Source organism: Phaenicophaeus curvirostris, chromosome 3, assembly GCF_032191515.1.
Source record: "Phaenicophaeus curvirostris isolate KB17595 chromosome 3, BPBGC_Pcur_1.0, whole genome shotgun sequence".
NCBI classification, from domain to species: domain Eukaryota; kingdom Metazoa; phylum Chordata; class Aves; order Cuculiformes; family Cuculidae; genus Phaenicophaeus; species Phaenicophaeus curvirostris.
In genome coordinates, this window is record NC_091394.1 from 61,146,336 (window position 1) to 61,171,902 (window position 25,567).

The 25,567-nt window shown below is 35.3% G+C and overlaps 1 protein-coding gene across 10 annotated transcripts in view; it reads right to left on the reverse strand.

Annotated features, from left to right (window-relative positions):
* Nucleotides 1-25,567, reverse strand: part of ASPH (aspartate beta-hydroxylase) — a 106,295-nt gene that overhangs the window by 36,307 nt on the left and 44,421 nt on the right. For 8 of the 10 annotated variants that reach the window (XM_069854180.1, XM_069854177.1, XM_069854178.1 and 5 more), the window contains 10 exons: nt 24,960-25,019; nt 24,100-24,156; nt 23,532-23,576; nt 22,761-22,796; nt 22,227-22,265; nt 20,825-20,869; nt 20,671-20,712; nt 19,231-19,281; nt 18,210-18,254; nt 9,159-9,200 (listed from right to left, as the gene is read on the reverse strand). In XM_069854180.1, the coding sequence (XP_069710281.1) occupies nt 9,159-9,200; nt 18,210-18,254; nt 19,231-19,281; nt 20,671-20,712; nt 20,825-20,869; nt 22,227-22,265; nt 22,761-22,796; nt 23,532-23,576; nt 24,100-24,156; nt 24,960-25,019 (462 nt within the window). The remainder of the gene's footprint in view (nt 1-9,158; nt 9,201-18,209; nt 18,255-19,230; nt 19,282-20,670; nt 20,713-20,824; nt 20,870-22,226; nt 22,266-22,760; nt 22,797-23,531; nt 23,577-24,099; nt 24,157-24,959; nt 25,020-25,567) is intronic. The other 2 variants (XM_069854174.1, XM_069854175.1) reach the window with 2 other exon arrangements.

Sequence of the window (25,567 nt, forward strand, 5' to 3'; positions counted from 1 at the left end):
ATCTTTGCAGCCCCCTCCTCTGGACCCATTCCAACAGTTCCATATCTTATGCTGGGGATTCCAGAGCTAGACACAGTATTGAGACAGACAAAAAAACCCCACCCAAAACAAGCAAACAAAAAAAACCAAACCAAAAAAATGCCCCAAAAATCAAAGAAAAAACAACCCCAAAACACAAACCAAGAAGGAAGACATTTTGGAAGTGGCAATGCATTAAATGTACAGCAAACTTAATAGCCTGCAACATCATCCAGTGGAAGATGATGTAATAACTATTTTATATACCTGTTTTAGCATATGAAAATTAAAATACCAGGCACATTTTATGTTTTTATGTTGAAAGACACCTTGCCATCACCAAAAGCAGTGACTCTTTTTTCTGCGAAGGCCAGAAATACTTTTTGAAAAATAAGGAAGGCACTGCTAGATACTCTTAGGCCACAAAAGCATCATGTGAAAAGGAAAAGTAACCAAATGATTAAACATGATTGAATCACTTTTGAATAATTGTTTAAAAATATTTTTACTTTAATTGTCAAGGGTGGGGCAGCATTTACATCTCAATAAGCAAGAACAAAGGGGAAAAAGGTAGCAGTAAATAATTTGCCACTGGAAGATACGTAGGTATTACCTTGTAAAAAGTAGCTACAGAGGTGAAAAGCATAAACTATTTTTTAGTTCACTATAGTCAGGACAAGGAATAAAAGGCTTAAAATTGCTACAACAAAATTTGGCATTAACACCTGGAATTAGTATCTTTGAGCAAGAACAGCCGAAGAGATTGCTGAGAGTAGTTGTTCTAATTACCGTAATTTTGTAAAGACAAGTTGTATAAGCATCTGCCAGGAATGATGCAAATAATTGATGAGGCCTTTGATCAACAGAATAGACAAAGTAAGCTTCAGCATCCCACCTAGTCTTATTTCCTACAATTTATGTAATATACTGCTATAAGTCAATGTGCTTTAGTGCCAAGACTGTAATGACACAGGGAACTTCCATTCTCTCATTTGTTAATTAAATAAATTCCCCTAGAAGCTGTGCAATTCATCACTGTGACTGAGATTCCTCCTAGCCCTATGCCAGTAACAAAATATTGAAGTTCAAAATAAATGGATCAGTTGCAGATTATGTGATTTGTCTAACAAACACACTTCTATGTTCTGCAGCTTCTATTCAGCCAGTAAGATTCTGTTTCCTTCTCCCGCCTTCTCCTTCCTTCTACCTTTCTCTTCTTCTCCTGTCATCTCCTCCAACTTCTTGTCTTCTCAGCCTTGATGCCCTAATACATTTCTTCCCTTTCATTTCTACACTTGCTCACAATCTGTTCCCTGGGCCAGCTCTTCCTATTTATCCCCAACTTGTTCTCAAATAGCTGTCTGTCACACACTCGTGGCTCAGGCCCTTCTTCAAGGATCTTTTCCCCCAAACTCCCTTGCCCCAAATCCCTGTTACTGACCATTTACTGTACTTCCAGTCTGCATCTCTACCGCACACTTCAGAAAATTATTAGGGCTGTAAGCAGCCATGACAGTGACTCAATAAAAGACAAATGCAAGTGACAAAGCCTCTCTGCTGTCACATAAGAAACACTTCATCTACTTGTACATATGATGCAGCACTGTGTTAATTACCTCCAAATTATCGCAGCCTAAGCAAGACGCAATACAAATACCTGTCTCAGCAGCTGTACCTCTTTGCTGTCTAGATATAAGTCCCTTCATTTAGTCATCACCTGAGAACGTCACCAATGCAGTGACAGCTTAAAATTAAGGCAACTAAATTCAGGTTTCTTGACGTAGATATCTAAAGACTACAGTAGTGTTTAGGTAACTAGTCATTACTGTCAATGGAATCTAAAACGCGAGTTCAGTCCAAAGTCAACACCTACTAAGTGAGTAGCTGAAGGTTCCACCAACTTTATAAAAGACAACTGTATTTAATGCAGTTTGGACAGCATATTAGCACATGTTCCACGTCTGGAACCAAGTCCCATTCAGGCTGTTCTCACTCAGTGACATTACTGTTCAATAACAACTCTTACTCCCATAGGCTGTTTGGAAGCCAGCAGTGTGAACACTGAAAGACTCAGAAAACAGTTAATTCCTTACTTTGAGGACCTGATCTCACAAAAAAGATTGAGCACTGTGAAGCATCAGAGGAAATCCTAATCCAGTTCAAAGACTGAGATCAGAACATGCTGTCTGCTTTGAAGCAAGTGGAGATACACCAACAGTCAGAGACTGGGTAGGGGATGGATAGTGAAATTTAGCGGCCAAACACAACTGTATCTCCCCTGATTATTAGCTGGCATGTGCATGCGTGAACTAATAATTCATAGCTGCTAATATAACATGCTTTTGCAGAGGAAAAAACCCATACACCGTTAGCAGTATTTTTTTTTCATTTCAAAACTGAGAACAACCAAAAAAATCAGTGCAAAGTGCATCTTGTAAAGCTACTGAATCCACTTACAGCGGCACAGTGTCTTGTAACAAAAAGTAGTCCCAGTTACCAGTGCTGCTATTTTCTTTTTCTGTAAAGACAAAGGGCTAATAACATTTAAAGAAAAAAATCATGTTTTTTAAATCATCTTCTGAAGCAGATCTCTTTCTCTTAAGTAACTGTCCAGTCAAATAGTATCAGGCAAGTAACTCTGCAACTTCTATGTCAATTTTATTCTGAATTGTAATGCAAATGTAAGTTCTTGACAGTTTACAACTTTCAATGTAAAAAGCTGTCTAAAGAAATAGCAATCAAGAAATGAACCTCCTTCCAGAATTTCTAGACATATGTTCTCAAGTGATCAAATGTCTTTATGGTCCTGTAGGACTGAAAACTTTTAAAACTTGAAATTGGTGCAAAATGCCAAGTAAGCCAATTACATTAAAGTGGTAAGTGCATCCAAAGCAATGACAAATATGCACAGCAAAAAAACCAGCTCTCCATTTGAAATTTTCATTTGGAATACAAATCAATTAGCCAGGCTAAGGAAAACCTCATCCTCCTAAATGAGGTAACACCACCGACCTGACTGTTTAGACATCAGCCTGATGTCTTAAAACAGTTAATACTTTATTAGCCCAAACTGGACAAAAATATTGACTGCTATCATAATTATCTTTTATGATTAATATACTTTTTCTTATCCTAAAGGTGTACAGCCTGCATTCTGCATTTTAAACAGATAGCAAGTTATTTTTAACTGTGTCTCTGATATTGCCTACATCATAAAGGCTTCAACTAGTTGTTTTCTGAAAACATAATCTAAAGGATGGGGTACCTTTAGCACAACACATAGCATGAATTATTCTGTCCTTACCAACCTACTCTGAGCCTCTGATCAAAGTATACATGCACAGTTCTGTCCCTATGCAAAGATATTCCAAGCAAATACGAGATAATACCATGCTGCTATTAGAGATCCTAGAAAATTCAGTAGCTCTCTTTAAACACCAACATGCACATTCACATACTTAATGCAAATCACCTCTCACGTCTGTGCCTTGTTGGAAGCAGATACTTAACAGTTCTGTGATTTTGTTCTGATACAACAGACATGTCATAAAAGGTACCACGAATGGTGAGCTAGTCAGCAGATGTGCAACTGTGGCCAAGAAAAAAACTGAAGTGGGACTAGATCAGGCAGTTTTCCCCCCATTCTTTGGAAATTCCACCCACTGCCTTTTCTCCTCTGCCTCTTTCACTTGCTCTCAATAGTAACTATTCCCTCTCTGAAGTCCTCTTAGGAAGCTTGGAGATCTGAGAAGACGAGCGTTCTCTGCATAGGATAAACTCTCTTGCTCTAACGTTTGGAAACTGATGCTGTAGGATTTGCAGCCAATGGAGAGGGACAGTAGCCAGCTCTGTGATTAAAGAGTGTCCATATTATACTGCAGCTTCAGTATTTCTTGTCAAACATGTCTTCAAATGAAATTTTTAGTTCCTCAGAAATGGTAAGATGGTGATGTCACAATCTCTCTGAGGGTGTGGAGAGAGAACGTGAGGATAGAAAGATTCTGTTCCTTGTCTAACAAACCACCTCAAAAGTACATTTTAGTTCTTGCCATTGGATTATTTTATTTTTTTTTTCCTATTGTCATTATAAGGCCCAGTGGGAATTCCTAGTGGCTTCCTCTATCTTGCACTTGTTACTACTGACAGGCAAGAAAGAAAACAGCTAGAGCTCTGGCTTTTAGCTAACTACTTTCATAGGGCCTAAGGATTCAAGACGAACTGTGGTCTTCCAGCCACTTTGAGGACAAAGTTCCCAGTTTAATTGAAAATTGCACTGGAATAATCCTGCTGCACTAACTGTATATTGTGCTTACGACTAGTGGTAAAGCTTTATTTAAAAGCTTTTAATAAAGTTGTATTTAAAAGTTAACACCTTTATAGTTATATAGTAATAGCGATATCATGATATATCTCACACTGCTAAAAACAGACATGTGGGCAGTGCCAATTCAAAACTAAACTTAAATTAGAAACCTCCCCATGTGACGTAGTCTCAGTCATTGGCAGTGAAGGCTCCTCCTGCCTGTTCTCCATCTTAAACTGTCAAAATCTAAAGAAGCAGTTTCCATAGGGGCCACAGACTTTCTTTCCAAACACCCTCCTATTCTTGCTGTAATACAAATTCAGTAATATTCTTGGTAACTTGTGGATGGGCACCTTAAAAGACAATAAATAAGTAGATATTGACAGTCATGGTTTGTCATTTTCCAATAAATGTCATGTCCTTCTGTTTTACTAATTCCCCTGCATGCTCCCTCAGATACTCTGATCTTCCCAGTGCAAGTTTCAAAGTTTCAGTTATGGGCTGAAAAACATACATATATCTTAGCAGCAGAACTACTGTTACCCAGAATTCAAAATTTGCTCGAGTAATTGTCTTCCCTCCTCACACTAGACCAGTATTATTACCCAAATTAGTTTTTGAAATTGTGCTGTCCCTCAGTAGGTACTTAAATGAGAATTTGATGATGATGAAGCACTCCTGTCATTGTCTTGTTGTTTGGGAAGTACATTAGGTGAGTAACAGATAGCGTAAGTGATCCACTTGTTTTATGGGCTTCTATAAATGGTCACTTAAAAGGTATAAAAACAAGTAACTGCAACTAGACAATTTAGAGACAGTAGCATCACAATAATTAAAAGATCTTTCTAAACTATACTGGTAGAACGGGTAAAACGTCTATAATCAACTTATCTGGGGAAACAATCAGACAAAAAAAAAAACCTGAGGCATTTTAGGGACTAATAAAGCTGTGAAATCTAATGACTATAATAAATCTTTAGCTGCAGTTATTCCAGAACAATTTCCCTTGCAGTAAAAAGTATTCTACAGGGTCTTCTGTCTGAAATTACTGTTGGTTGGTTAGATGTTTATCGTAAGAAACAATTGCAGAATGATTTTTTTATTTTTTTGTATGTATTTCTATCATTCTCCTTTCCATTTCATCCTGAAGCCTTTTGGCTTCATCTGAAGGCTAGAATTAAGTAACACTTTTACAAGGCCAGAAATAAATTTCTTCATTGTACAAAAATACACACTAATATTCCAATGTACTATACATTTAGTTCAGCATGGCGTTATGCAGCAGTTATGGACTCTGGAGAACTTCACTTCTATAAAGTACAACATTGGCTTTTCTACCCAGAGTTCATATTTGATGCAGGCTACAATTAAATACAAGAAAATCAATACATAGTATGTTTACCCTTAAAAGAAGGGCTTGCAAGGGTGGAACTCAGCCCACATAACTTGGGGAGACAGTGTTGGAGATCAACTAAGCCTTTAAGCACTTTCTACAGCCAATGGAGCTCTGATTAAGGTTCTCAACGAAGTTTAGGGGACAACTCATCGCACCCTACAGCAAAAACTTACATTCCACCAGAGCAACAGCACTTAAGTCTCCACAGGTTAGATTTCTACTGATACCACAGTGGAATTCTACATATCCTGTTCAAAGGTATTAGGGTGCAAAAATAATTACTGGTTTTGTCCCTCTAAACTTTGAAGCCTATTTTGGATTAAACTTCTATTTAACTGCGTTCACATAGTATACCATTTTAAAATGTGAAATTCACTCTACTTATTTATGCTAATAACTTTATTTTCACTGTTTATCCTTTCTTATATATAACATTGTCAAACCAGAAAAAAAACAAATTTAAGCTGTTGTACAAGTTCAATACGGGACATAAAGCAGCAGAAACTGCTAGGTATAGCAACCAAGCATTTAGCCAGGGGAGTGTCAATAAATGACTGCAACATTGGTTCCAAAATTTTCGTAAGAGAAATGAGTGCCTTAAAGATGAGGAGAATTGTGGATGTCCTGCAACACATGCACAACCAACGGAGGGCAAGTATTGAAGCAGACCCTCACAAAACCACGAGATTGCCAAAGAAATAGATGTTGATCATTCAACAGTTGTTCAACGTTTGCATCAAACTAGAAAATCAAAAAAGCTCAACAAATAGATGCTGCACAAGCTGAAGGAAAATAGAAAAAAAATCACTGCTACAAAGTCTGCTCTGCACATTTGTGCAACAAAACCAATCTATTTCTTGATGGCACTGTGACACGTAATGCAAAATGGATTCTATATGACAAACAGCAGTGCAGTGGCTGGACTGAGGTGAAGCACTAAAATACCTCCCCAAACTGAAGGTGCATCAAGTGGAATCATCCACACCATAACTTCTTGAAACCTGGCAAAACCTTCACAGCAGAGGTGTATTACCAGAACATCAACAAAAAGCACCAAGAACTGCAAAGTTTATATACGTCAGTCAGTCAAAAAGGATCAGTTCTTCTCCATTACAATGCCTGGCTGCGTACCTCATAAATGTCTTGCATAAGCTGCACGAACTAGGCTACAAAACTCTACCTCACCCAGCTTAATCACCAGACCTGTCTCCCGCCGATTACCACATTTTCAAGCATCTCACCAGCCTTCTGCAAAGGAAGGTATTCCACAACAAGGCAGCAGCTCAAATGCTGTCAAAGAATTCATCAGTTCCAGAACTCCACAATTCTACACTACTAGAATAGACCTGTTTCTAGTTCGCAAAAATGTGTACATTCAAATGGTTCTTATTTCGACTAATAACTTTTTTCTTAGTTGAGATATCCTGTTTTAAAGTTGATGGGTAAAAATGGCATTTATTTTCCCACCAAATTTTAGTAAAACTTTTAATAAACTTAATGCAATATAATCACAAACTGAAATTTACAGAATTTTTAAAGATACTTCACTAACAAAGACCGCAGCAGTGAAAACAAAATAATGCCTTAAGATCCACTCAACACTCTAAATTTTTTCTGCACAAAAGGCCTTTTGGAGCTTGTATGCCGAAATATTTAAAGCCACATGCAAACTTACAGATACATCTCTCCGCACTGTCAGAATCATAAGCAAACCCTAAACCCAAGCCAACCATGAATTTTCAAAATTCCAACTCCTTAGATTCCTGAGTCTTCTACATATACCAGACAGCCACAGAGCAGTATCTTTTTAAATACATCTCTCATCGATTTACTGCTGTATCTTATTAGGGTAAATTAAAGTCAGCTCAGTAAGACTTTAAACCACTTTATGATTAGGATACCTGCACCTAGACACTTATTCAAAGTGAGAACAGCTCAAACTACAAAAACTTGAACAGTCAAAGAAAACTCAACTTGTATGAAAACCACACAAGCTAGAAACTAATCTCAAAAAAATGCAAGGCTGTTTTTCCATGTAGGATGCAGAATTTTATTCATGTAACCTGAAAAACAAAACCAACCCTTTTTCCAACCTATTAAAAACCTGTAACCTGCCATGGCAGGACACAGAAGAAACATTCATTTAGTTGCTCAGTGTTTAAAAAGAAACAGAAACACACAGTATCTAGGCTGCAAAAGGAAAGTGACTCCACCTTGTCATTCTTTAAGGTCATAAAGTTCTCTTAAAAGTTCTTATTGATAACATTGCATAACAGTAAATCCATATATTTTCATGTTCTTACACAAGCTGGTATTTTTATCTATGACTGCTTTTTACCTATACTGGATGGCTGTTGTACGTCATTTTATTCTACTGTTCTAACAGGTCAATAACACTAGCATTCAATGGTGGGGGTTTTCTGCTATCAAGAACGTAAGCCCAGTGCAGTAAGGTACTTCCTGCCAAATCTATCTTTTTTATAAACGGCAACATGAATATAATTGCCTTCTTTTCCAAGTAAGCTGGCTAATGGTATATTTACTTTATAAATGCAATGCTTACACTTGACAAATACTACTTACATACCATGAAGTGCTCAGATATAAAATAACAGCCATAAAATAATGGAAACAGAATGTAAAAGGAGCAGTACACCCCAACAGAGTCACAGGAACCCTTTTCCTCCACCTAGAGATAATCGTGGAGCTACTACTTGGAGCAGGCCTCCTCCATACGCCTTGCCAGAGTGATAAAGATGCAGGCAAAGACCATGAGGTTTTTATGTACTGTCAGCTGTAGCAACATAGCTAGGGTCAGATACAAACCTCGATCCCAATGAAGGAAGTTGTGCAAGCTTCATGGAGTGATAGAGAATACACAGGGCCAGGACCAATGCCATCATAGGGAGAAGAGATTCACAGTGCTCCTAGCATACCTCACTTTTCCAGCAAACCTCTGCATCTTTCTACCTAAACTAAGCCAGGCAGATACCCTTACAGGGTAAACACGGACTTGACAAGGATTGATTTTAGTGCCACCTATCTCCCCCAGACTTAGCACAGCAGACACAGCCGAACGCAGCTTTTGGGGCCAGGGAGACTAGCTTGCCTCTGTCCATAGGTGCCAAAGGAGCCTGGTGAAGCCGAGACCTCTGGAGTCCTAAACAAGAGGTACAACACTGAACACTCTGCTCATGAAATAACATAAGTTTTTAACAGCAGCCTGAGATCATGTAAGAGCAGAATATATTGATATCCGCTTTGGAAACGACTGTGTTTACTTACATAAGCAGATGCACTCTGGATGTTTATTCAACTCCAGTTTATCCACACACGATGTACAGAAGCTAAGCTTCACTACTATTTAATCTGATTTAAAACAGTCCTCCAGAAAGCATGCGTTTGAATTTCAGAAGAACAGAATGTTACTTTCAGACTTACCTTTTTCTGTTTTGTCTTGTTCAGTTTCTTTTTCAGTCTTCCCTACAATATTAAAAATATAATTTGATTGTAATAAGCTTATGTCAACAGTTTATGATAAGAAAGAGATACAAGAAAATTAGAGCTTATACTCAAAATATAATTGGGCCAAGAGTATTTCTTTGTTTCATTTTTATTTTTTAAGGTAACCAGAAACTACTGTCTTAACTACATAGGTACATAGAAGCTCTTTTTCTGCAGATGCTACAAATATTACATTACTGCTTCTGTCACAAAGTGTTTCATGAAAGTTCCCCTTTCGGCATTTGGTAGACTTTGTTGATACACACTTATGTTGGAAGAAAAAACCTCTTCACTAATTAAAAACTATATTAATTCATATATTAGATTAAAATGTAATAAAACCCCATGAAAATCAATTGAGAACCTACATGTTAAAACCCTATAAAAATCCTGCAAAACATTTCTTTTTTTCATAAAGAAACTGTGTTATGTGCATACATGAAATCAACTTTCACATTTCACTTTCACCCTTTACTACAAGCTGACAAATGCTATTATGGAACATGCAGGCAAAACAACTTCAATTTTTACATTCAGCACAAGGCAGAACAAGTATTAACTTGATTATTATATGGTAAATGAACAATCACATTGAAAGTCATTCACCTCTTCAATTACATCATAAAATCCAGACTGAAAGAAATGACAAAGTTCTACAGAGTCAGTTACATAATATTGGATAACTCAGAGAAGGAATATTATTCCTATATTATTCCTATAACAGTATATTAATGCAAGCACTGTTCAGAACTTGCTATTATACTGGGGATTTTGGTTTTATTTTTTGCACAAACCACACAAATAAAATGGTCACATCCATCTGTATGGCATTAAAATACTGCATTTAAAAAAGAGCAATAAGGCAGTTCCAGAAGAGACACAATAGTCCATATACTCATATTTCTATTACATTCACCAGCTCAAAGCACATGGAAGACTCATTACAGGACAGTAAACCCTGATGCCTTATCAGCTAACTCTGATCCTGACCTCTTATTTCCACTTCCCTCTATGTCATTCAGCAACCCTCTTCCATCCATCTTGGGGTGTTCATGTTATTTTTGCAATTTCTTTTCCACCACAGGAAGAACAAGGTATGAGCTCACTCTAAAGCCTGCTCCTATCTCCCATTTCTTGTCCAGTTTCACATTTCTTTATTACTGAGGCTCACATGATACATAACCTACAGCTTTTTACACCCATAATATACTAGGATAAATTCTCCAAATTCTCTCAGGTTTTCTTTCAACCTGTATTCTGCTATATTAGCTGCCATTGATTTCACCAAAGTCTCTCCAATGATCTTTAAATACTCCAGCTTCTCCTTCTAGGTAGCTGCTTTTGAAATTCATCACAACTTGATCCTGTTTGCTCTGACGATCTTGTTTCTCTTCTTTCACAAACTTAACCAAGAATTCATTTCAGCATCACATTCAGCACATTAATTTGTTCCCTCCACACTGATCCCCAGCTTACTTTGATGGTGCCAATGGCTTTAATTATGCTGTTTCTGACAGTGGTGTAAAAATGCAGTGTCTCAAAGAGAGGGATACAATAGTAAGTCCTGAGACTACTTTTTCATCAACTTAAACTAGTTGCAGCTCAGAAAAACCCTTTTCTTAGCTCTTCAAACTACTCTCATCTTTTACTTGATTTCTCTGTTTCCAGCAAAACAAATCCAGATAAGTCACAGACAAAACATTTTTAACTAGTCTCTACAGACTAGGACTGCTATCACTGTTTCATGTAAGCACCAGGCACTCCCAAAAAGGTTTTAATATGAATTTTTTTTTTGTAATACAATGTCTAAATATTTGTGAGTACATGTGACAAGGACAAGTAAAAACATATTTCAGACATTGTAGATTTTACATGAATGCTAATCAACACTACACATTTATAATACAATTTGTTGTTTACATGTACATAATTTTTGAAACACAAAATTCTACAATGATATGCAGTAAAAACATGGCATTTCAGTATGTTTACTATATCCCATCTTATCTGTTTTCTTTACTTCTTAGAAAAGTAGTGTCGTTAAATGATACCTTTTCAAATACTGAGGATGTGAAAAAGACACTTGAAACTGAAGTACATTTTTAATATCAAAATAAAACTTTAGTATCCTACTCTTATTTAAATTCATCTTTCCATACTAGTATTCCTTCCTGTGATTTCCAAAAAAAAAGCAATAGAATTCAAGGTTTCATGGATTCACTGAGATATAGCAAGAAGCAATGTAACTGTGAAAATATAAAGACAGATGTAATCTTTTGACTTTTCCTTAAACTAGTTCTTTATTCAGCAATATTTCACCATAAAAATATGGAGGTGTTTGAAAACTGAAAGCGTCAAGGACAAGTTTTGTTTTCTAACAGAGAAGTGCACAGAGATGACAGCCTTGCAAGATTTCTGATTTAAACTACGTACTATAAGCTAGAATATTTCCCTGTGAAAGGTAGACACCATACTTCCCACACACATTCATGCTTGTCGAAGAGTGATATCTCAAATAGAAACTACGTATCATGGGAAAAAAGTATCTCAAAATTCAGGCCAAACTGGTTGCAAAACAGCTAATACTCCAAATGAAGAAACACAATACAATTACAGACTTTAGAGTAATGCCCACTTCCTTCACATAATACCATCCAGAAATAAAACTTGCTTCCACTTGCTACTCTTCCTCCTCCTTGTAAATAATGGCTTTAAATATATTTTTAGGCATTCAAACTTACTACTCTGAAAAATAGTTATAATTGGTGGCCAAGGCAAATATTTAGCCCCCCCTAGTTAATATTCACCACATTTTGGAAAAAAATAATGACACTAGAAAGACAAAGATATACTTCTGTGTTTTATTGCAGTCAAACATAAAAACAGATTAAATATACATTTTTTTAATAGTCTGCTTGACCTTGCTCAGCTTGGCATATTTTTGTAAACATGAAGCACGTAAAATTACATACTCAGTTACAAAATACTTAAAATTTGATCACAGCATAATGTAACTCTCACAGTCTTATAATTCTACAAATCGGCTGCCACTGACATAAAAAGTCCTCCATTCACCATTCTAAAATAATTCCCAAGCTTCCTCATAAAATATGGCTTTGTAAAAATTATTGCTCTGAAATTCACAATCACAGGTAATTGCTAGAATACCCCATCCCAAACCACATCACAGTCTAAGAGTATTATAGCTTTCCTGAAAAGTCTAGAGAAATCACTTTGGGACATCTGTGCTTGTTGATCAGATGTAACACTCACTCACATAGAGACTTACTGAAATACTAAATCAAAAAAGGCAAGCATATATGATGCCCCTTTCACTATAAATGTAAGTAACTAAAATCCTGACTTCAAAATAGTGCTACAGAATTCTCAAATCTCCCTGTCAACCAAAAGGCAACCATTGTTAGGGTTACCAAATTGATTTTTCTTCTTAAAAATTTATCTTGTTTCTTCTAAGCTCAGCTATAAGGCTTGGCAATTTCCTAAAATCTCAGCAATTATTCCTGAGCCAAAAAGGAACACATGCAAAATGCCAAAGAATAAAATATGTCTTTGTAATTGTGGAACAGCAACACAGAACAGGTAAAAAGTACAACTGTTACATTAAAATTCTAAGTCACTCAACGTCAAAATTTCAAACGTACCATTTACAAGAGCATTTACAATTGTAGGTCTCAAATTCTGATATCCTATTTTTGTTAAATTTGATTCTCCAAAGTTGCTCAGTTTTTTAAAATAAAATTTACAAGTCAAGTATTTAGGCAAATTTGACATTTTAAATAATTCACTGAATATAAAGCTTAGTAAATCCAGCTTTCCAACTGCTATATTTATAGGCAAACCAGAAGGATTTTACTGAACTCAAGCCGATTCTGGCAACTCAGTTTTGTTGCAATCTACACTGACTCCCTGCCAGGCTATTATGTAGTTTCTAGATATTTTTGCTTTAAAAATCAAATGTGCATAAATAAAAAGTTCATAAAGGGTTTTTGAAAAAAGTTATTTACTAATCTGCCCTTTTACTAGTATGAATTAAAGAGACACATTTTGTACCTTTTTAGACTATTTTAAAAGTCACCTGAAATTCATGTAGCGTAACTGTTGATATAACATCAGTGCAAATAAACAGAATTCAAACTTCACAGCATAGTGAGCGCCTGATTAGTGTTTTCAATAAAATGCAGTTAGGCTGTATGCTATATCAGCAGTTATAAAACATTTAAAAGTTCATAATATTATGTTTCATGTGACCAAACTGCTCTGTACATACCGTATGAATCCACAACAAAAGATATATATATATTAAAATCTGAAAAAATGTACTTGCTGCTTATTATAAATAGAATATTAACAATAGCTTGAAAAGCACAAATGGAATGCAGCTCAAAGTTGCAATTTTGTCACAAGCATAGAAAAAAAAATTCACTAAACTTGACCCAAAAATAAAAAAACAACCAAAAAAACAAAACAGACAGGAAAGTAAATTAAACATCCAAGTGTTAAAAAAAGCTCACTAAAATGACAGCTGGCTACAACCCATTTACAATATCTTAGTGTTCATTCCCAAACCCTGAACTGCTTGGTAATTACATCATAAGATCTATTTCAACCATCTGCTCCCCTTTTGTAGCGTATGGTTAGGGCTGGTCCTCCTGATGTAGGGACTTTTCTTTTGAAGCTTTAAGTATCTGAAAAAATAAGGGGAAATCTATATTAAAGGACCAACCAAAAACACAACTTACTCTAAAACAAAAAAGCTAACCTTAAATGCTAAAAAAATGCAACTTTGTATGAGACTAATTTGAGGAAGCTATAATTTCTAGGAGCTACCATACTGAACATAGACAAAGTTGCTACGGGAAATGTAAACTTTTAAGTATTTATCTAAGCAGTAATATTTTTCTCAACACATGGCACTCATTTACCTTGTAAAGGAAATCTAGGCCACCTCACAAATACATTAAAACAATTTTTAAAAATTTGTTTGTTTAGAAAAAGTCAAGGACACGTACAATTGGAAAAAGAGGAGCCAGGGAATGAGGAAGGGTCAAAGCTGCAAAGTAGAAACTTCTCTACGTACAAGGGATTTCAGCAGTTGGTAAAATAAATGCAGGGTTATAAAAATGTCAGGGAAACAAGATGGAAAGGGGGAGGGAGGAGGAAACAATCCTTAGATATTTTAAATCTAAACATATACAAGATGGATCAAAATCTAATATAGAGAGTAAATGTATCCCCAAAACCAGTAATACATCTCTCAAATAATGTCTCCAGTGAATACCCCTCAATCATAGCCACTGCAATTTATGTGCCAGTGTAAAACAGGGTGAGCCCCAAATCCCAAATCAGTAATATTTCAAGCTGGCCTATGATACCATTCAAGTGCATTAGTTTACAAAACCACAGATTTTAACTGTGGTTAAAATAGATCACTGCTGGAAAGTAATATTGGTAATAGTTTTAGAAGTAGACTTGGGGAACTAGGAAACAGTACATACAGATATCTAAAGATGCAGTTGCCTACTATTATGGGCTTTTGTGATATGCCGTGACGTCAGCAAAAAATTGACTTTCACCCCAGCATATTCAAATCCCACATCTGATCTCTTCACTGATGATGTGAGAATGTTCCTTATACCTAAACTAATTCTCTGAACTATCTTCTGTTTTCTTTCCAAAACAAGTAAGTTCCTATGTTTCACATAAAACTCAAAACAACTGCTCCTAACCTGATACAAACTGGTGCCACCATGCTTCAAATGAAGTTGCATGAATTTATGCTACCTGAGAATAAGGACTCCGTAGTGACATTTCTGAATTTCTTTTACATTACCTGTAGTCATGCTTACACAAAAACAGATACATCTTTCATATATGTAAAGAGTACCTGTGTATATTGGTATTCTTCATTCACAAGAGAATTCCTGACTGCCTCTAGTACAATGAACTTTAATATTGTTGCTGACATAACAGGAAATGCTAGCTTTGAATACATGATGAAATTAAATCACACGAACAAAGGAGAAGATAATTCTGTCAACAAAACAATCCCATACCAAATCCTCCATCTCAAATTACAAAACAATAAAAACCTTGGTAAATATGGATTTTGTACTATAAGAGCAAAATGTGAGAATAATGCTGCCTTCAAACTGAAATTTTCCCAGCCAAAAAAGGCAGGTAAAAATACTTAATAGTAGGAAAATAGTAATTTATTATTAATAAAGTTTTTATTCGTGGTCAGTAGTTTATGACCTGTTTCTTTTCTAAATTTTCAGAGACGCTATTTGAATTCTACTTCATGTGCCAACATAACAAGCTTTTTACACCTGATAAGCAATGACTCTTCTGCCTTCAAAGTGGTTCCTGCATAATTACAGAAATTACAAATTCTGGAGTATGTTGGTAAACTACTGCAGATTTTGTGTTGATCAAATGATTTTCATCTACTTCCTGAAGGAAGAATCACGTACATGGTACTACTTCTAATAGTTACTCTTGTGTTTAACAGCTGAATAAATAGGCTTGGATTGATTCTCTCATTTTTTTTCCCCAGAAGAAAATATTCACTCCTTCCAGTGCTGCTATTGCTGTCTATTTCCACAAGATACACCAAGATAGAGCCAACAGTCTTGAAGGCTAATCATGTGATTTTAAAGTGTGTTGAACCAGTTTTGAAAACAACTGAAGGCAAAACCAGTAAACCAAAAAAATAAAATCCTTCAAATGATCAAAAATACATACTATTTCATAGTAAAACAAGTTATTTCTTATTCTAATGGTAAGTACTCTCGTCACAATACATCCCAATACAACAAAAGGAGAGCAGATAAGTAGGTTCAATTCCACCACCTTATTTGAAAGTCCATCTACAATTAAAGGAGTGAAGATCACATCTTGAATACTGTTTTCACTAGCCCTCACTGAGGGAAAGATACTGAGCTTCTGGAGCACATCCAAGAAAGCAACAAAGCTGGTGAAGGGGCTGGAGCACAAGTCTTACGGGGAGTGGCTGAGGCAACTGGGGTTTAGTCTGGAGAAAAGGAGGCTGAGAGGAGACCTTATCACCGTCTACAACTACCTGAAGGGAGGGTGTAGTGAGGCAGGCGTTGGTGTCTTCTCCCAACTAACAGGGCAAGAGGAAATGGCCTCAAGTAGGTCCAGGGGAAGTTTAGATGGGATATTAGGAAAAATTTCTTCATTGAAAAAGTTGTCAAGCACTGGAAACAGCTGCCCAGGGAAGTGGTTGAACCCCCATTCCTGGATGTATTTAGAAGACACGTAGGTGTTGTGCTTAGGGACATGGCTTAGTGGTGGAATCAGCAGTTTTAGTTTTACGCTTTGACTTGATGATCTCTGTCTTTTCCAACCTAAATGATTTTAAACTGAATACTTGAAAACCATCCACTACTGTACAGTACTGATAAGATTATTTTTTTGGTGAAGGTAAGAAATTCATTTACAGCTGCAAGATTGAGGCAAACTGCAACACAAAAGCAAAAGAAACATGGTCTACGGAACCAAAAAAGAGTTCAAGTAAATATTTGGATTCTGAATTTAGTTTTGAAATAGCATATCCAAGTCAAGAGATAATCTCAATATCCTCATAATTACAACTAACGCTATGCAGTGGAATTACATATTGCTGAAATTTTGCAATAGTCCTGGGAACACCTTTTTGTTATTTTAACTTTAAGCAGCTACATTTTCTGAGGGACAACGCATTTTCTTGTTCTACAGTTCCAACTTAAAACATAACAAACCAACTGAACACTGCCTTTGCTGAATTTCTTGCCTATGCCATCAAAGCCTACTACTGCTTGTTCCTACACTGATTATGAGCTTTAGGTTAAACATATTTCACATTAATTATGAATCAAAGCTTTTTTTGAGATAAAGCATCTATTAGTAAACACCTATGGCTTCAAATAGTTCAACATACCATGCAGCAGTGGTGATAAACAGGCTAGAAAGACCTCACAGACAACAGTTGCATATTAATATGAGCATTTCAAATCACTTCAGGTGAGGTTCAGTATGTAAATTAACACATTAACTAAACCACACCTCAAATCTGTACTAGCAACCACAAAGGCCTCCTATGGCTTTTCAGCTACCTGGCTACTTTTGGCACGCTCAAGAACCAAAACGAAGTTTCCCTTCCCACAATGAGAAAGAAACTCCACAGAATGACCCAGGCACCACACCACTTAAAAGCTTCTGCGGAAAGCTAATCAGAACAAAACAGAAATACAGCTTTTCCGATTTACTGCCCAGAGATAAGGCTCAGTGTTTCACTTAACGCAACTACACTGTTACAAAGAACCAATTAGAAACTTGTAATAATTCACTCCAAGAAACAGATGAAATGTAGCAATACGTAGTGTTCAAGTTTATAAGCCATTTAATTACTCTAAAAATGTTTTTGGTAAACTCTGGTTTACTACTGACAGGCAACAGATGGAAGAGCTGGAAGTGCTCTCGTTCTTAAAATCAGTTGTGTCAAGAAAAACGTGATGTCATGACATAACTGTCTTGTTTCTATATCAGTGCCCGAAGAATGTACTACAGTCAGACTCTGACAGATCTTACTGATACGTGAGGAAGCGATAGTATCACGACTCATGACCGGTTATTCTAGAAAGGAAGTATGCATATATTTTGAGACCTGATTTTTTTATATTTCCCTTTACAGCAGAAGTACCCAGTCCTGTAACAAAACCATTAGAAAAGAATTCACAGATTAAAACTGCTCACAATTTTATTTGGAATTCTTCTGCATAATGCAGTAACTATTACTAGCCTTTAAGCAGTCATGTTTATCTTGTTCTGGATAAAAAAGAGGAAGCAATTTAAATTATAATGATATCCCTTTACTCCTCTCTAGAACGTAATTTGTTTGTAAGCTTTCCATATAGCTATAGCTTCATTTTTTATGGAGAAAAACCCAAACAGTTAAGACTAACTTACCCACTAGATCATCACGTGAATAATCCTCAGCTTGAACAGGTATTTCTGAAAGTGAAAATTGTACAAAGAATTCAAACAGGATAGCTCTCTAAATTTACAAAAAGCTGCATTTTTTCCCCTTTATACTCAAAACAGTGACCTATCAAGGCTGCTCTGCAATACTACTTTTATAGAAGTGGGATGCAAATTTTCCTTATCTTATTTTTTCCAGTAAAAAGCTTAATATTTAGCAGACCAATTAATAAATTGCAAGATTGTATAGTTTCAAAAATGATACTCCAAAATCTGGAGCATAAATCTCCCAGCTTTACATGCTACTACAATATGGGCTTGGAAAACATTCATATACTTACTATGTTCCCCACTGTAACTGTGAAATATTTTAATTCAAAATTCAGTTATTTTTAATTCTGTCATGTATGTTTAAACTAGACATGTCACATGTCACCAAGTGCTATTATTGCTAAGAGACTACAGGTTTCACATAGCTTCTTATTCATGCATGGAAGGAGTCAGGCTCACCAGAAAAAGAATTTATAATATCTGGGATGCTAGCTGTGGACAATAAGAAGACTAGAAGAGAGGGAAACACATTCCCTGACTTAGGAAGCCCATAAATAAAGTGCTCAAAGCTGGGGAGACATTCTACATAATTTTATTTCTTACATATAATCCTTTTTCCAGAGTACACGCTACTGACCAGCTGGTGGGAAACAGCACAGCAAAATAACTTGTAGCTTCACATCATGTAATATAGGCATTTTTACTAATGTAAGTTTTTCTGAACTGAGAACGCTCTCAGCTTCTAAAACTGAAGAGAGCTTTGTAAGCCATTAAAATATTGTCCCTACAAAACCCCAAATGCTAAATTTCAACACAATTTTGTTTATCCTTAAAAGAAAAAAAGTTGCAGGAAAAGTAATAAATGCATTTTTATTGCAGCACAGAATTATATTCTGTATTTATCATTGCTAATTTATCTTTTTAAGTACCAAACTCATACAAAAGATCATATACAAACCTGATTCCTCTGGTTCAGTGGCCACATTATCTTCTGTATATGTACTTTCTACTGTTAGAAAGAAAATGTGTTGAAAGTTACACAAAATGCATTCACAATTTTGCTTCTACCCCCAACTAGCCACCCAACAAAATTATTATCAAACAAAAAGGAAGACTTAAAAAAAGGTACTGAATGTATTTCATGTCCAACAGTTTATCTCCTCTTTGTTATTGCCTTTCGCTGCTATTATGCACTCCCCAAAATGTTTGTTTCCCCATTTAATTATATTAGAATACATTTTTCAAATTGAAAATGAATAAATATAGCATCAAATGCTACACTGTGCTCAGACTAAACTGCTTAGATCACTTTGCTCTAACAGGCTGAATTAATGTCATGTTTAGAAAAAATCTTGCTTAATATTTTTTAATTTCTTAGAACAAATCTTCAAATCACATTTCAACACCTATTCATTTAGAATTCCCTGATATCAGTCCCAAAAAAACCAAATTTTACAACTTGATCTTTTGAATAGTAATGTGAGGAATTAACATACTCCATTGCTCAAACTGAAGCTCTAAATGCTCCATAAGAACATCATGAATTTCAATAAGGCCAAGTGCAAGGTCCTGCACCTGAGTCAGGGCAATTTCCAATATCAATACAGACGGGAAGATGAAGGTATTGAGAACAGCCCTATAGAGAAGGGCTTGGGGATCCTGGTGGATGAAAAACTGAACACAAACCAGGAATGTACACCTGCAGCCCAGAAGGCCGACTGTATCCTGGGCTGCATCAAAAGACGCGCGGCCAGCAGTCTGAGAGAGGGAGTTCCCTTTACTCTCATGACACCCCATCAGGGGAACTGCGTCTGGTTCTGGAATCCCCAACATAAGAAGGATTTGGACATGTTAGAGCGTGCCTAGAGGAGGGCCACAAAAAATGGTCAGAGGGATGGAACGCCTCTCCTACAAAGGAAAGCTAAGAAAGTTGGGGTTGTTCAGCCTGGAGAGCGGAAGGCTCCAGGGAGACCTTACTGTACTCCTTCAGTATATATACAGGGCTTTTAAGAAAGATGGAGAAATACTTTTTACCAAGATCTGTAGTAACAGGACAATGGATAGTCATTTTAAGGTGAAGAAAGCTAGATTTAGATCAGATGATGAAGGTGGCAAGACACTGCTAGATTGCCCACAGTAGTCCTGGATGCCCCATGAGTGGATGTGTTCAAGGTCAGTTGGATGGGGCTTTGAGCAAGCTGATCTAGTGAAAGCTACCCCTGCCTATGGCAAGAGTGTTGGACCAGATGATCTTCAAAAGCCCCTTCCAAACCAAACCATTCTACGATTCTATATAGTACATTTACCTGCTTTTTTTTGTTTATTTTTTTTAATTATATTAACAGATATAAATGGAAGAAAAAAATGTTATCTTTCACAAGCAATAAAAACCTCATACCTGAGGGGTCTTTATCAATACCAAAATGTTCAGTAATTTCATCTATAAGAGAAAATACAAAAAGATGAAAGGATATAATGAGCTTTTTTAACATTAGATTTCAAAATGTATATTTCATCAAAACACTTTGAGATCACAATTACAAAACATATACCTGGCTCCATGGCTTCATTCACCTCTTCTGGAAGGTCTTCAACACCTAAGAAAACATTCAAATCAGAGCAATAATGAAGTCAAAACCTCAACTGATGAAGCCTACATACAACACAAAAAAACATAGACAGCACACAGGTATGTTTAACAGTGAACAGTAAATTGCAATAAACAAACAGGAGCCTTAAACCTTAGGGAAAAAAAGAAATTACTTCTTAAATTTTCCTCCTTGTTTCACTAAAGAACTGCTGTATTCCTTAGATAAATATTTCAAAATCATATCTTCTGAACAAATGTTGTTTGGATTAAGACATAGTAATTTAAAAACCTAAATATTACATTTTTTTTAAATTTTAAAAATACTCCATAATCTCTCTAAGCATAATGACTTTTCATCTTTTGCAAGATTAACTCCATCTGTTAAACATTAAAAATCAAACAGAAAAAGCCCTATAAACTTCTACTTTAAAAGTATTTTTACTTGGATAAACACAAAATTACTCAGTATGTCCTTATTTCCTTCCTGAAGGACAACAAGGAAGTTCAACTTAAATTATGGATACTATAGAACATTTAATTATTTTTATTTTCTTTGAATATGGCACCTTTTAACTCATTTGACTGTCCTCTTGTGGTTAAGCTCATAAAGGTGACAAATCAGATATGTAAAATTTATTTACATCAGCGAAACTCTTTACTTCTTCCTATATGAAATAATCATGTCTTTTTCAACCTGCTGTCTAAGATTACTCTCAAAAGACCTGGTATTTCAAGACAACAAAGTATACAGAGCCCAGACAAAGGATTGTAGATAGTTTCTTAACTGTTTCTGTTAATTAGACAAAGGCATTAGCAAAAAGTATGCATCAAAGCACAACTAGTATTGACAGCCTGTAAGTTCCGAAGGATCTTAATCACTGGTTACAAGGTTACAAGCAAGGCTCACAGTAGACAGCAGAATGAGTGTCTATACTGAGCTACTGTGGTCCAAACATCCACAAAAATGCCTCCATGCCCCACTTTCTGTTACTTAAGAGCCCACAGGACTTGAGACTTTAAAGCTGAACACTCAAGGATGATATATTAAAAGAAACTGTTTTATTTCACAGTTAAAAACTTGATAACTATGTAGACTAATGTAGATCTGCTATAAGTGGCAATGTATCATGACTGAAGACCACACAGATTACAATTAAGTTAACGATTTTTTTTTTAATATAATTTATATTCCAATAACATTTATTTTAGAAATATTTCTACTTTAATTATATATGAAACAAAGATTTTCTCATATTCTCCATGTATATATATAAATAGATACATGGGAGGATTTGCATAGGAGTGTACATGCACCCCACTGACACACATATACACAAACACACACATTATATGTACGTATATACCTATATCTTGAGTCTCAGTCTGCTTTTCATGTTTTGGTTCTGAAAAGAAAGAAAATAAAAGTTCCTGCGGGGTTAATACACATGGAGTATGCTAAAAATTTGGTTGTTAAGCATCAAGATCATCTTTTTACTGACAAAAGCAAAGCTTTTATTGACTTTCTCTAGTTTGGGGGCCTGAAAAGGTACATAAATTCTTACTGGAGCTTGCAGTAGGAGTTCTATATTTAAGACAAACACCAAATGTGAACATAATGTTAAAATTTGAAGCATTTCTATCTATAAAGATGAAATATGGAAGACAATGGCAATAAATCTATCATTCTATACAACTGTTATAATTCACCTACACACCCAATGAAATTCTTCTAATAAGTACAGAGAAAGCATTGCACTTTCTCTCATAACCAGAACATGGTTTTGTAACTGGTTGCAGGGTAAACTGAGGCAAATTACTTTCTGAACCTCAAACTAATTTCACTTTAATGTAAAAGAAAGACATTGATACTGTCATTTCAAATACAGCAGTTGCCATACCATGGTCTTCATTATAATCCCCCTGCACTGTATCCTCTGTTTAAAGAAAAAAAATAAATTAATATGAAAATTCATGGAATTTTAAGACGATAAATAAACAAATAATACAGTGTCAAGTTTATTCAGGACAGAAAAATCAAAAACATTCAAAACTATAGTATTCTATAGTGAACTGAAGTTAATAAGAAAGAGTTCAACAAAGGTGGAGATTTCTAAAATATCCCGTGAAAAAGACCTAGCATCACAACATAGACTTCAAAAAGATAAAGCAGGCTTTTCTTATACAGCTCACAAAAACACCTACAAATTACCTACAATTCAGAATGGGAATAGTGAATACATTTCTACATACAACAAACTTCTACAGTGAAATTCTGGAATCCTCCTATCATAGCTCGCTTGTTTGGTACAAGAAATTTTTCAAGATGCTACTTCTTTCCTGCCACTTCTCACATTAACTTGAACATCTTTGGCTAATTCAGATTACTTCTTATCCACAATTTTTTCTATGCAATTAAACATACAAACATTCATTCTTCTAGAGCTTTAACACTCAAAGTATTATTCTGTTCATTTGCCGGACATTATAGAAAAGCAGTATTCATGTAGGTCTTTATTTTTTCAGAACATAAATAACAATACAGATATAACAACTTACTGAGGAACTGATGCTATCTATAAGCATCAATGTTTTGAGAGGATTTTTCATCATAGTTTGGTTCCAGAACTCGTTTAAACTTCAATAAAAACAAATAAGACTTTGGATTGTACCTGTGTAATGTTCAACAGCATCTTCTAACGTTAGCTCAGAATCACCTTAAATAAAAATATTAAGTACTTTATATTCTAATCAAATTTTCATGCAACAGCTAAATAGTACAAGAGATGTCAAAAAAGTCACATATTTATCTCAAGAACAACAGAAATAAACATACTGAGTCAATATTAAAACATTTCGTTTGAAAGTAGAAGTTGGATTGTAAAACACATCCAAGAAACTATGTCATAAGTCACTATATATTAAATTCATGCACACTTGTATTTAGGCTTAAAATTAGGAATAGAAGTAGGTCGTTGACCATCCATTGATTAGACTGAAAGACCCATGAGAGAACAAGATATTTCTGTAACTATTTGTGGATTAGATCCATGGATTGTTGTGGTTACAATTGTAATGGTAATAAACGCAGCTTCAAAAATCAGGCTTACTTGAAACTACCCAAAAATTGTTTGCAAATAAAACTGTGACTAAGCAGTCAATACCACACATTACTTTGAAGCATGCTTTATAAAGTATAAGTAATTACATTATAATCCGAAGTCATGAAAATTTACAAACCTGGAGCTTCTGGATCATTTACTGTCTTTTCTACATCCATATCATATTCATACGCAACTGTAAATTAAATATGAAAAAAGAAATATTTTTGAAATGAAAAATATGAATTTTTTTTAATACTTAATTATTTTAACTTAAATCCACATTGTGTCTGTAAATAGCTAAATGTAGTTCCCTAGTTGAAAACAGTCAGATTAAAACTTTATAGGCACATGCAATTTGACACAGAGCAATCTAATAGAAGAATGTTTGGCCACTCTCTCTTCTAGTTGTACCCTCAGCATGAAAACTAGAGCCATGTGAGCCACTAGCCTCCATGAGTACTATTTAATAGTTCTTCTAGCATAGTAAAAAAGTGTCCACTATCCTCCAAGTCCTAAAATAGCATCCTTACTAATGTGCAGGAGGACCACTCCCAATAATCTACAGAATACAAGATTAGCGTCAGAAATCAGATCTTGAAAAATATGTACATCTGTCATCACAGATTTAGAGTGATTCACTTTTTTCATTGCATAGTCAAGTATGTGGATTACTCTCCTCTGTGGCTACAATTCTTTGCAATGTTATTAATACAGTCAGTATGATACATCTGACAACACATGGCGCTGAAGGTAAAGTAACTGTCCTGTTACTTCAGAAGCATCACGACTTGAATTCTAAATCAGCAATGGGAAAGCAATAATCCCCCAGAAAGAGGAATAAGACAATCAAGAACAGGTGTTTCGAGGGAAAAAAACAACTTTCAAAATTAGATATTGATAAAACCCATCTAACTTTTCCTAATTTGCTTTCTCATATAGTTTGGTACATTTAGGCAGAAAACATATATTACTGAGTTTGGAAAAACAAAATTATACCTGGAGCTTCGTATGGTTCAGGCTCCATTGCTCCAAGATCATCTGCCAAAAGATCAGCTTCTGAAAAATAAGCAAGTTTTTACAAATTTTTAAGTTTTTAAATCAATATATGATGCCACAAAACCTAAATGGAGTATTACGTAAGAACAGCCAAATTTCTAAGCAGATATTCTAAGCAATTTTTTCCAGTGCCAGCAAGATATGTATATAGATTGAAAGATTAAAGCTAACGATGTTATCCTTATATGTAATAGTAAGAATGTGCATATATGCTTAAACATTTGCTCAAAAAAGATGACCCTTCACAGAACTTTCGGGGTAAATGTAAAGGAAATATAACATATTCACTTTCCCTTCATAACTGTAATTTCAAAGATGCACAGTAACTGGAATTATAGTATCTTGGTTTTTTTCCTTTCTTGTTTTTTTATCAGTATAGCAGTAAGTAAGCAATAGTATACAGCTACCTGGATTCCAAAACATATGGCATTAAAATATCCCATTTTGATTTTAAAAATATTTATTTGCTAAATGATACTTGCTGTGGTTGATACTTGCCAAGTCACTACTGTGAGCAGAAATTAAGAGTCAAGTTTTAAATGACACAT